Genomic DNA, 13,645 nt, shown 5'->3' on the forward strand with positions numbered 1-13,645 from the left:
CCAGAGGTACATGACTCTTGGGAGCTCCTCCAGCATAATGAATCACAGAACATGCCAATCATTTGACAATAGCCAGGGCATTTCCAGCTGCTTACGAGTGTCAACCAATTTGTTCCATGTTTGAGATCATCATTCAGTATGGCTGCATTTTGCCTGGTGCAATGTATTACAGGACAGTGATCAAGTAACTTTAAACCAAGCCCACTGATTGTCTTACAATCTGTTGAGTTAAAATGCTTCTGATTCCGTATAAGAATTGAAGCAAATATACAAAATGAGATTTCTATTGAGGCAACAAAAAACTTGTGGTACAAATTTATTATTTTCCCAAAACGTTTTGAGATAAACTATAGTTGTTAACAAACTTGAAAATAAAGTTAATTTATGATAAATGTAGATAATATATATTCTTCTTGAAGGAAAAACGAGATGTAACACAATAAGTTAGAGTATCTGCTAGAGTAACAAAATCCCAAATCGGTACAAATTAGATTATGCACGGGACAATAGTAACTTCCAAAAATTCTTGAAAGTACACATTTATATGCATTGACGTACAATGAAATTCAGCAGTGATCTGTTCTTTGGCTGTCACAAAAAAAAACAAAACAAAAAAAAATTATCCAAAACTTTTGTACCCATAACTTATAAAAATATAGTTTTGCAAGTGTCCAAAAATTCTCAGAAAATACCTATTTCTAATGTAATTATACAATGCAATTAGAGAACAGTTATTTGAACAAGTATAGGCCTGCTTTGTCAAAAATTTTAAAAGAGCACAAACAAATTTAAGCCTACGATTGATAATAACACGAAGGTTTGAAATTTCACAATGTATTTTGATACATCTGGGTAGTGATACAGTCAATGAAAGATTTTGCAGGAGCAATACAAATTGTTAAATATGTGAATCTAGAATTTCAGATTGGCACATGAATCTTGCACACGCTTTTCTCACACAAAGTAAAGTTCTGAAGTCGGCTTTTATATGTAAATAAACATGTGATGATTTGTACAGATTTTTTCACTTTGATGTTTCTGTACCAACTTCTACTCTTACGTGCTGAAAAAGAACAGTGCAGCATTAATTGTATCTCGGTCAAAATGGCAGAAATGTGCAGCACCAACAAAACACTTCTTCTCTCTGTTGCATGCTCAGGTTGTTAAATTTGCCGCCTCCCTTTTGAAAAATTGCTTACATTACAGTGTTTCATGTTCATCTCAGGAAGTTCTGAACAAACATAATGCCACCACCACCACCACCACCACCACCACCACCACCACCATCCTACTCTTTGCTGTGATCACACACACTTCCTTTACATTTATTTGTGAGAAATGTCATTTGGCTTACCCAATTACAGCTGTTAATCAAACTGTGTAATCACAAATTGAAGGAATGTTTTTCATCTGATTTTCTGGTGTTTAAGATGGACTTGTTTGTGGAAAACTTTTTCAAACCATACTGTGAAATGAATAGTAATTTCATAAAGAGAATGGGATATACTGGGGATGTATTGTGTAGGCCACAAGAAAAGGTGAGCTAGGCTAAGATTGAAATCTTAAAAAAATAGTGAATATTGAGGCTGTTGTTTAGGATATGGAATGTCATCCAAGCCAGTAGAAGGTAGACTGAAATGCTTGAAAAACAAGAATTAATTCAATTTTTCTTCTTTGGGACCAGCAGCAGAGTACACAGTATGTCTGTTAATGACATGATTATTGTAAATATGCACCAGAGTAGCTGCTTATGATAAATCTTTATTCACTGCAGATTGTTTTGGCATTTTATCACCATTGTCAAGTACTGGCGAATACAATTTTAGTGAGAACTTGTATAAATGTGAATGTCATTCATGTTAAAATAACAGTATTGTACTCGCATATAGACCGATGTGATTTCCATATTACGGTGTTAGTGAACTGTCTCATAACTGCCACTGTTTTGATAAGATGGTAAATGACGTAAATATATCGAAAAAAATGTTAATTTTGGTTTGGCAGCATTTTGACTGTTCAACTCTTATGAAACTATATGTTTACAAAGATTATACAGATGAACATTGATATTATTTTATTAACCAAAATTTTTGACGATCTTATCAAAACAGTGGCAGTTAAAGACAGTTCACTAACAGCATAACATGGACATCACATCAGTCTAGACATGAGTAATATATAATCATTTTATAATATGAATGACATTCACATTTATATGTATTCTCACCCAAATTTTATTCACAGGTACATGACAATGGCTATAAATGCTGAAACAGTCTGTTGTGAATGAAGATTTGGTGCATCCTTCTAATAAGAATTAGTTCAGTGATAGTGCATGTATGATGGGTACGAAAAAACCTTATTGGCTGATCAACCATAGCGAAAATGATTTTTTACAGGTGGTTCGGTTTCAAAATTGAAGTTTCCTGTGTAGGAGATTTGTTGTTAATAATATTAATTAATTATTAATTAATATTGGCTATTTTTTGCAGAGGTTAGGAGCATTAAGTGAAGATTCTAATGCTTCGAATATGAACATGTCTGGGCAAAGCAGTGTTTGTGAGAAACCAGTTAACTGTCCTGACAATTGCAAACCAAATGTACCTGAAATAAAAACTGAGACAATAAAAACAGAAGATGATAATGAGGACTCAAAACCAAAGGAGAAAAGAAAATCACGTTTTACATCATATGATCCAGCTGCTGTTAAGGAAGAAGAAGATGACAAAGAAAATAAGCAAGAAAGGAAAGATCGTAAAGATGGGAAGAAAAATGAATGGGATATGTTTGCTGAGGGTGACAATTTAGAGGCACTAAATGTAAGTTTTATTTTTATTTTTTTATAGGGATAAATCAATAATCTTTGAATGCAGACAAAAATAGAACATTATGATAATCAGTACAGTATGTAACTGTTTTGTTTAATCCTTGACTCCCAAGGTCAGTGTCTCTGAAGAGGTTTTGAGTTCTCTGTGTTTGGTGTTTGGCCACTGCCAACAGTAGCAACTAAGCAGTACTGTATGCTGCGATAGCACTAAAATAGTAATTCTTGCATGCCATACTTCATGTTACTGTGTTGTATTTCAGTTATTTGTGATATTGAAGCACTTCCTACTCCTTTGTGGGCATCACTACATGTCCTAGTAAAATAAAGCTCACAGTCAAAACTGAGGGTAGATGTTACATTATGAGGCAGAAACAGAGGTATAGTGGTTGCATACTATATGGAAGGTGGGGCTTATATCCTCCACACTACTGTGTGAAAGTTCCACTGTTCATGAGAATGTTTATAAACTGTATCAGCTACAAGTATTCCCAGGTGTGAGTAGCTGGGATAATTAAAACACCTGATAAAATGAGCTGCAGTTATGTATCCAACTACGTCACCAGTAAATGCACAAGCATAGTTTAGTTTAAATGAATGAAACTGTAAAATTATGGGACACAATTAGCTTCTGGAGACAGAATATCCCTTCTGCTGATACACACATAAAAATACACAATACTGTCTTGGCTTCTGGAAACATAGTTATTTCTCAGGGAGGTGAAGTGGGTAGGTTTGGAAGATTAGAAAGAAGGGACAAGGCTCTTCAAACCCAGGTCAAGATGGATTGATCTTTTTCAAGAACATGGGAAGGATGAGTGATACATAGCACTATTAAAAAAAGACTATTTTTTTTTAAGAAGTCCAGCCACATTGCAGCTGTGTTATAAAAATTACATTATGTAGACTTATACCTATAGGGAGCTTACATATGAATTACAGTTTAGTGAGATATGAAAATTTATGTAATACTGCTCTCTCTCCCTCTCCTTGCCCCCCCCCCCCCCCCTCTCTCCTAGTTTTTCCTTGTGTTCTTTAATTTGGTAAAAGCTGCTAATTAATTTTTTTAAATTGTTTGAATTTACAGAGTCCAAGTACAGTTGACAAAGCCCACGGTGGTCCAGAAAATCCTAGTCTCACTGATAACTGGGATGATGCAGAAGGATATTATAGGGTCAGAATTGGGGAAATCATGGATGGTCGATATGTTGTTTATGGATACACTGGTCAAGGCGTATTTTCAAATGTAATACGAGCTAGAGATAGTGCAAGAGGTAATATGGATGTGGCTGTGAAAATAATACGCAACAATGAAATTATGTGAGTATGCTGTGCAGATAACTGAATACTTATAATACTTATAGTTTAATATTAAATTTTGTAAGTAGAAAATGACCAGCTATCAAGGGACTTCTTTTGAGCATATGCCCACTTGATGCCCCCCCCCCCCCCCCCTCTTTCTCTCTAGTTGGTTCTCTACTCCGACCCCCCCCCTCTCCTCTCTCTCTCTCTCTCTCTCTCTCTCTCTCTCTCTCTCTCTCTCTCTCTCTCTCTCTCTCTCGTAGTAATTGAAAGGCACATATACACGACTAAAGACTTGGGTAGCTGTTCGACAAATCCTTTTATAAGCTATACATCTCACACACACACACACACACACACACACACACACACACACGTGAGTGGCCACATTGTGCTGGCACAATGTAGCCATACAAGCATGTGCGGGTGGGAAGATGGTTACACATTCACGCCGATCTTTTGCATACTCTATAACTGGAAAAAGGATTCGTCCAAAATCTACCAAAGTTTACACTTCATAAGGACTTTCCATTAGCTTTTTAATATTCGCTTGGTATCCGTGTTATGAATGTGATAGATTTAATCAACATTTCAGTACTATGAAAAGGATTTATAAATACTTTACCAGTAATAGAATTTATTGACTATTTAAATTATTTAATTAGCAACTTGTTTAGAGGTTAGACCTTATCATCAGATTACTAGGTGCTGATGACTGCGCAGTTGAGTGCCCAACAAAACCAAACATCATTATCATCAGATTACAGTGGCATTGAAAAAAAAAAAAAAAACAACTCAAGTGCACATATATATTGAAGTAACTTAACTATAGTCTTGGTATGTGCCCTGGTCATCCTATGGAGAAAGAGGATATACCCTAATAAGAGGTTATGTCACTTTGTATGATGGGCTGCTGTTTGCATGACAATTTTTTTAAACAAACACTCACTTTGTTCTTGTTATGTGGCAGGCTTCTTATTTTGTGTTGAGGTCTCTCTATTTCTATGCCTCTTTTGATCTTGTTAGTCATTGTTCAGGAACTTTTAATGTTACCTTCAAACACCATATCACGAACACATCAATAGTGTCGAATACAAGATGGCAGTCAAAACAAAACTTACTTCAATTTGACACCAGTATTGACATATCAATACTCAAATCGAAATGAGCTTTCTTTTGACTGTCACCTTGTTTTCTGCACTGTTGATGTGTTTGTGATATCATGTTTAAAGATAACTTTAAAAGTTTCTGAACAGCAGCTAACAAGATAAAAAAAAAGCCATCGAAATAAAGAGACCTCAGCACGTCATAAGAAACCTGCCACACCAAAAGAACAAAGTGAATGTTATTTTAAAATAATTTTCATGTTAACTGCGACCCATTGTACCTAGTGAGATTTTTATGTATTTGTCTGTGTGCGTGTGCGTGCTCACACACTTATTTTAAAGGTTTTTTTGTACTCCCACTGCACCCTGATGATGTCAACCTTGAAATGTGTTGCTAATTAAATAATTTAAGAAATCAACAGATTTTGTGACTTGTAGCAGTATTTGAAAAACCTTTTCATATTTTTAAAACAGTCATTGTTGATTAAAAACCATTATAGCTTTAAATTATTTCAGTACTAGTTGTACAAATATTCACAAGTGAGATGTTTCATAAGCTTTGGTTTTATGACGTTCTACTAATAAACATAACATTGCCACTCTTGATCCACAGCTGAATCGTCATTATTAGTTTGAAAAATAGTGAACCAAGATACATTGAACTTTCAGAATGTGCATAATTCAAATTACGAAATAATTTTGCCAAGTTTTGCAGCTTTGCCAGAATTATTGGCCCAGAGTTTTTGAAATCATGCCAGGACAGTATGCTGTCTGCATGTCAAGAAAACGTTGCCTAATACCAAAGCCAGCTAGGTAGCCCTCCTAATGGACAAATTTTCTTGTCTGCGTGTTAGTGAGGTACTCAGTTGAATGCTTTCAAAATTCAGTGGAGACAAAGATATGGTTATATGGCTTCCTGGCAAGTAAGATGTATGTTTTCCTTTGATTGTAATTGGTGTTTTGGAATCCCTGTGTGCTGTCTCGAAGAAAATACATTGTTCAGGATGAAGTATTATGTTTGAATTTTGAGAATTCTCCATAGGTGTCATTGATTCCATAGGTGATAATTTTACTGCTCATCATGCGCAAAGGTAGGACATATTTCCACCCAATCCCTGAGTATTACATTCTGTCAGAGAACTGTAGTAAAATTTATTTTGAAATGCAGATGTTACACCTGTAAATTCTGCTGAATCCTGTGTGGTCTTGGTAATTTTGAGCAAGAGCAGCTGTTTTTACACACTACTGATGATGATTTTACATAATTCATCTCAACAATGCTACAGCAGTTAATATGCCCCTTAAATTTTGTGTGTGTGTTTGCATTGGAAGCAGATTACAAGTTTTTTCCCACTGTTAACAGCTTTGATGCCCATATCTTCAGCAAGTGCCCCAGTATCTATTATTTTGCCACTGGCATGCTTAAAATTTAATTAAATGATTAATGGAAAATCTCATATAAAGATGTGAAAAAAATACTAACAAAGAGATAGAGGGGCTGGCCAGTACTTAAGTCAGCTCAGTACAGCCAATAGATACACAAAACAGAACAGAAGATTTACGTATCCTAGCTTTCGGAACTCTGTTCCTTCATCAGGGAGGAGAGAGGGGGAAAAAGAGGAAGAAGGGAAAGTGGATTAAGTTACTCACAATCCAGGTTATGAAGCTCGTATTTACCTGTTCTTTATGGCCTTGGTCATCATGATTTTGGTTTGGTCAGTGTTGAACTGGTCAAATGTTTCGATCCATTTCTGGATAAGGAGAACACTTGGAGCATCATTTACATTACACAATCCATGATCACTGCAAAATTTCCTCCGTGCTACAATCACCAAATCATTGCATTTGTAAAATCCTCACACAGAGAATGTGCAGTCTGTTCTCAGGAAACATTCCACATTGACTAAATTCCTAAGGGTCAAGCAAGTGATGAACGTACCTCAGCCTAACCTCTATATCTTTGTTAGTATTTGTTTTAACATTTAATTACAATTTTATAGTCATATTTTTGAGATCATGCACCAGGACTATGGGTATCTCAAAAGAAAGTTTTATGTTTGAAGACCTCTCTGCAGATGTGCAACAAATTGATGCTCCAAGTATGCTCCTTATCCAGAAATGAATCGAAGCATTTGACCAAACCAAAATCATGATGAACAAGATCATCAAGAACAGGCAAATACGAGGAGAGTGTAAATCGGTCTGTTTGTGACAATCCTGATCTCTCCATTTGTAAGCATGCAAGTTCTGTAAATGTGCATAGACCATCACTGCACCAAATTGTGCAAAAAAACCATAAACTACACCCTGACAAGATCCAATTGGTGCAAGAATTAAAGCCTCAGGATGCCAGACATGGCTGCTGTTGGTTAATGATGTGACTGAGTGTCCTTCATTTAACATTATCTTGTTTTTTGACGAGGCTCATTTTCACCTAAATTGTCGCATCAGTAAGTAAAATTACTGCTACTGGAATGCAGAGAATCCTAAAAAGAAGCATGAGAAACACCTTACTGTATGGTCTGCTATTTCGGCTGAAGGCGAGGATGAGTGCGGCCATGCTGTTACAGTGAGTTAGGAACATTATGTGACAATATTAAATGAGTTTTTGGTGCCTGGATTGCGGAACTTACCTGATTATAACCAAAGAATATGGTTTCGGCAAGACAGAGGCACAGCATAAACATCCAGTGAGTCTGTACTGTGAGTTCATGAAATTTTCTGTGGCAAATTGATATCAAGGAGGGGTGACAAATTGGCCCCCATGCGCTCCAGATTTGAGCCCCTATCAACTTTTTTTCTAAATTTTCTTTAGAGGCACCCTGTAGAACAGTTGTTCCACTGCCATTGTGATAACGGATGTTTCAGTTAACTTTGGGCTGTTTACAGAACTGTGCTTTTCTTGTTGCTTCAAACCTACTTGGAATCAATTCTTTTTTTCCTACAAAGCTTGTTAATGTTGTTATAAAATTACAAAGATAAAGGATGATTTGCCTGTACTTACCTTCAGGAAGCAAAATATCAGTAAATTTAAAAGTGGAAAAAACTAATCCTAACTTTCAGAACTCCTAGTAGTTTCTGCCACAGGGAGGAAAGAGGGATAAGTTGGCTAATGTTAGAAAGAAGAGGAAATTCGGTAAGATCAAGGGATTAGGCGGACTCGTTTTTTGTTGAGTATGAGAGGAAACAAGTACAAAAGTGTATCATCGATGATTTCAGTCATCTTTCAAATGCCAGAAGTCTCCATACAGGCTTCTGAAACACCATGAATACTCAGGCTGTGTGTTTGAGGTTATATAATTAATCAGTATTGTAACCTTCTATTCTGATGGATTTGGTCTATTTAGGAAATATATTGTGTTCAACTATGGCCCACAAGTTCAAGCATTCCATCAGAGTAATTTCACAGATGTTATCAGTGCGTCATATCATTCAGTGATACTTAGGTTTTTTATGGAGGCTCTAGAAAACAGGACATTATCAACTGGATGAAGCTAACGGTTTTTGCAATGGAACAGTGTCTTGAAGTTATCAGAAAATCCAATGAAATACTGGCTAAGTTCAAACTATAAACCGTCTATACAAAATGTTCAGACACATTTTATTCTTGGTCTGTAAGTGACATTAGTGCAGTAACTACAGTGGCAGCTTGTATTAACAACTGTAGCATTCAACCAGTACTCATTAGCAGGCAGTGTTAACTACTGGACCTTTTACCGTAGTATGAAGACATCCTCCAGAATCGTTTCGAAGAAAATAAGCGTTTGCAAAGTTTGTCCCGCACGCATTGACTTATGAATAAAGATAATGACATGTCTATGCTTGCCATGACTTGATTGGAAAGCAAATCTTGGACAGTTCTTTTCTGGAGAAAGTCGTCTGTGGTAATGAGACTTGCCGGTATTGATACAAACCAACCACAAGATGACAAGAGCAGAAATTCAAATGAAAGATCAGCACTTTGACAGCTTAACCGACATTCAAGCCAATGTTATCGCAAGTTGAACAACATACCAAAGAACAACTTTTCACACAGTTTCACGTGGTGGTATGAACTATCTGTGCTTTGTACCCCAAACAGGGGGAGAGGGAGACTTTGTAGGACACATAAAGCATTAAAACTACCATCATTCTTATTTTTTTAAAGCAAACCTACATTTACATACGTACTCTGCAAGTCATCATACAGTGCATTGCATATGGTACCCCGTACCACTACTGGTCATTTCCTTTTCTGTTCACTTGCAAACAGAGCAAGGAAAAAAAAAACTGCCTATATTCCCCAGTATGAGCCCTAATTGCTGGTATCTTGTCTTCGTGGTCCTTAGGCAAAATTTGTGATAGCGACAGAAGAATTATTCTGCATGCAGCTTCAAATTCAATTATCTAAATTTTCTTAGTATTGTTTCTCGAAGAGGTCATTGTGTTCCCTCCAGGCCTTCCTTTCTGATTCCCAAGTCATCTCCGTAATACCTGTGTGATGTTCGAAGCTATTGGTAATAAATCTAGCAGCATGCCTATAAATCACTTTGATGTCTTCCTTTCATGGTGTATACGCCCTGGGAGATCCGGGAAAAACCCGGAAATTTTTTTGTCTGGGAGAAAACTGGGAAAAACCCGGAAATTTTTAGAATTCTGTGAATTTTTCATTGTTTTAGTTACCAGTTAAATTTTTGTGATTTTGACTGTAGGAACTAATACTCTTACGAAGGAGACTACTGCATCTCGCTTGTGCAGAATAATACTGCAGCAACAAAACATGAACAAGAGGAAAAAAAACGAAAATAAAACTCAAGTTGCAAAGGAAATGCGACATATACAACAAAACACAGTGCTCATACAAGCATCTGCCAACCAAAGTGTGTCAAAGGCTTTAGGAAGCATAAGCAGTGCTTCCTAATAACAAATTGTCTCCGATGAGTGTGACGTGACTGCTGTTTACATTAGATTCACTCGAGTAGTTGCGGGCGGGCCCTTGCACATGCGCAATTGAGTTTCGTATGAGTAGTACCTTCTCCCGCTTCTGGCTACAGATGTGTGGCTGCATGCCACTATCTAAATTTCTCCGGTTCAGCAATATCGTGGATCCAGGGGTGATGCACAGAGCAATCTTGATTTGTAGAGGGTAGGTGGGTAGTCTCCATGTGACCTGTGTTTACGTTTAGTGATTTCACTGTTTTCTCTTCGTTTATTGCTCTCACATTAAATGAAAACAAAATGAATTTCTACGGCTAGGAGCTACAAAATGAATTAAAATACGTTCCCATAATTACGGAAGGCTAAAATATGTTGTTAGTTTCAGGTTTTATTTCAACCTTTCTGACAGTCAAGCATTAATCGCCTTGCAGAACAATGAAGTTATTTTTGTTGGTTTGCTAAAGAGATTTGGCTTTTATTAATCTTTTGCACTAAGGCAGTCAATTTATTTGAAATGAAGTGTTTAATTTCACACTGAAGGCTGCATTTCAAGTGCACGTTTTCCACCTTCTATCTCATATGGCATGCCATAATAAAGAACCAAACATGTGATAATACAGCGCTGGTACTCAAAGAAAATTTACATCTGAATCTGGACGTATGATTATGCCTTTTAAGCCAAATTATGCATTTTAGTATGGTTCACGAAATTCCGATGCTCTTGACGTATCCTTTGATGTCTTGTTTCTTTTATGACGTAATGCAAGATCTTTTAATGTTTTACACTTACGAACATGCGTCATCGTAGCTGCGCATGCGCAGTGACACCTGTTATCTGGCAACTACTAAAACAAACCAATTTCTAACAGGTCACAGGAAAATGTTGTGAATGGTGGTTTGAAAAGTGTTAGTTTCAAAGTAAATTTCCTTTTACACAAGAGAATGAACGATGAATTTCTTAAATCACAGAGCGTTTGACTCTCATTTAAAAAACAACTCTTTTAGGACGATCCATCTAGAAGAGTTTCGAGCCCAGAAGATCAGACATTTGCGTTGTTATTAAAAATTTTACCAGCACATTTGTGTGATGTATATTAAAGTGTAACACGCGCAAAAAGTTCAGCATTATATGTGGAATCTTACATTTACTTGCAGCTTATTAATCTTCGAGACCAATATTATTTGTGGAAGCTCCGTTTTTCTTGTAGCAACACTATGTGTCTTTTTTGTGTGTTCACACCTCTTAAGAGTGATCTTGCTATTGGTTGACTAGATCATGTGTCTTACGCTGTCATCAGCTGGCGAGATCACGGGACATGAGCTATGGCTGGCTTACAAAATCGTGTTGCAATCTCGATTTCATTGCTTCGGAAAGTAACGTGCAGTGTTTGATGGAATTCGAATGTATACCTCCTTAACACGAAAAAATACAGCGTACATGTTGCTGCACATCAAAGATCTTTCCAAGACTTGTTTTTTTTTTCCCCCCCTGGGTTTCGTTTTCTAAAGTGCTGGCAAATTCTATGTCTGTGTAGAAAACCATTAACATTCTAAGGATTGATAAGTTTTACAGTGCCGAGGAAAAGTATACTGTCACTCAACATGGAAAAAGTGTATTTTCACCTGGGAGAAAGTGTATTTTCAACCAGGAAATCCGGGAATTTTTTTTTTTTCCTTGTCCACGTATTCACCCTGTCCTTTAATCCTACATGGTGGGGATTCCAAATACTCAAGCAGTATTCCAGAATGGAATGCACTAGTGCTCTATATCCCATCTCCTTTATAAGTGAGCTACACTTCCCCAAAGTTCTCTCAATTAAACAAAGTTGACTATTCACCTTCCCTACTACCACCTGGACTTGCTGATTCCATTTCATATTACTTTGCAACACAATGCCTAAATAATTGATGTGACTGGGTCTAGAAGTACATTAATAAAGCTATATTTGAACGTTACATGATTTTTCTCTACTTGTAGAGCAAGCTGCCATTCATCAGACTATCTAGGAATTCTGTCCAAGTCATCCTAGATCCTGCTGCAGTCAGATGACATCATCTTCCCATAGACTACAACAACATCAGTAAACAGCCTTAAATAGCTGTGCACAATGTCTGTCAGATTATTTATTTAAAACATGCTGTGACTTACCAAGTGAGAAAACGCTGGTAGATAGACACAATAAAAACAGTTAAAAACACACACTCAAATTTCAAGATTTCACAACCCATGTTTGCTTCATCAGGAAAGAGGGAAGGAGAGGGAAAAACGAAAGGATGTGGGGTTTAAGGGAGAGGGTAAGGAGTCATTCCAATCCCGGGAGCGGAAAGACTTGGGGTGGAAAAAGGGACAGGTACACACTTAAGAGGGAGCGCGCGCGCGCCCGCGCCCACACACACACACACACACACACACACACACACACACACACACACACACGTGCGGATGGATGTGTGTGTGTGCGCGTGCGCGCGCGCCTGCGTGTGTATACCTGTCCCTTTTTCCCCCAAAGGTAAGTCTTTCCGCTCCCGGGATTGGAATGACTTCTTACCCTCTCCCGTAAAACCCACATCCACTCGTCTTTCCCTCTCCTTCCCTCTTTCCTGATGAAGCAACCGTGGGTTGCAAAAGCTTGAAATTTGTGTGTTTTTTTATTGTTTTTATTGTGTGTATCTACCAGCGCTTTCTCGCTCGGTAAGTCACAGCATTTTTTAATATATTTTTCCCATGTGGAATGTTTCTTTCTATTATATTCAGATTATTTATTTATTTACAGAGTAACAGCAGTCGTATCACAGTTTCCTGGGGCACTCATAACAATACCCTTGTCTCCGATAAACACTGACTGTCAAGGACACTCGCATATCTGTTAACATTGTGTAGTGGTGTTCCATGTCAAATGCTTTTTGAAAATCTAGGAACATGGAATCTGACTGTTGCCCTTCATACATGGTTCACACAATATTATCTGGGTAAAAAGCATGTTGAGTTTCACACAAATGATGCGTTCTAAAACTGTGCTGATTCATGGATATACACCTTTCAGTCTTTAGGAAATTTATTGCATTGGTACTCAGAATATGTTTATTAATCCAGTCTTCAATTTTGGATTTGATAAGGTATGTGTTGCATGAGAAAATCAGTAGCTTCACTGTCATAGTAAAGGTAGTGTTATGGAAAGCAGCATTATTTGCCACAGGTTTCAGAATTGAACATTAGGATCCATTTGTGTGTATCCAATCTGCATGTCACTTAATAAATGAAAGTCTTCCAATGTAGATCGCACACCAATTAGGTTACTTTCTGGATATATGGACAAAATAACTCAATTTTTAGCAATAAAAAACAGCCACTCAGTTGATGAAAGACCTACGCCTAACGACTGAAAAACTGCATAAATCATACTAATTCACTCAAAAGTTAATGAACCAATCCACAAAGTTATAGAACTAGCTCCTCGACATTGGTTTGTAGTTAGATTTTGGAAAGGATAGGTTA

At 37.0% G+C, this 13,645-nt stretch overlaps 1 protein-coding gene across 2 annotated transcripts in view; it reads left to right on the plus strand.

Annotated features, from left to right (window-relative positions):
* Positions 1–13,645, plus strand: part of LOC126365768 (serine/threonine-protein kinase PRP4 homolog) — a 266,407-nt gene that overhangs the window by 76,011 nt on the left and 176,751 nt on the right. For both annotated transcript variants that reach the window (XM_050008287.1, XM_050008286.1), the window contains exons 9-10: positions 2,493–2,819; positions 3,912–4,144. In XM_050008287.1, coding sequence (XP_049864244.1) covers positions 2,493–2,819; positions 3,912–4,144 — 560 coding nt within the window. The remainder of the gene's footprint in view (positions 1–2,492; positions 2,820–3,911; positions 4,145–13,645) is intronic.

This window comes from Schistocerca gregaria, chromosome 4, assembly GCF_023897955.1.
Source record: "Schistocerca gregaria isolate iqSchGreg1 chromosome 4, iqSchGreg1.2, whole genome shotgun sequence".
Taxonomy (NCBI): domain Eukaryota; kingdom Metazoa; phylum Arthropoda; class Insecta; order Orthoptera; family Acrididae; genus Schistocerca; species Schistocerca gregaria.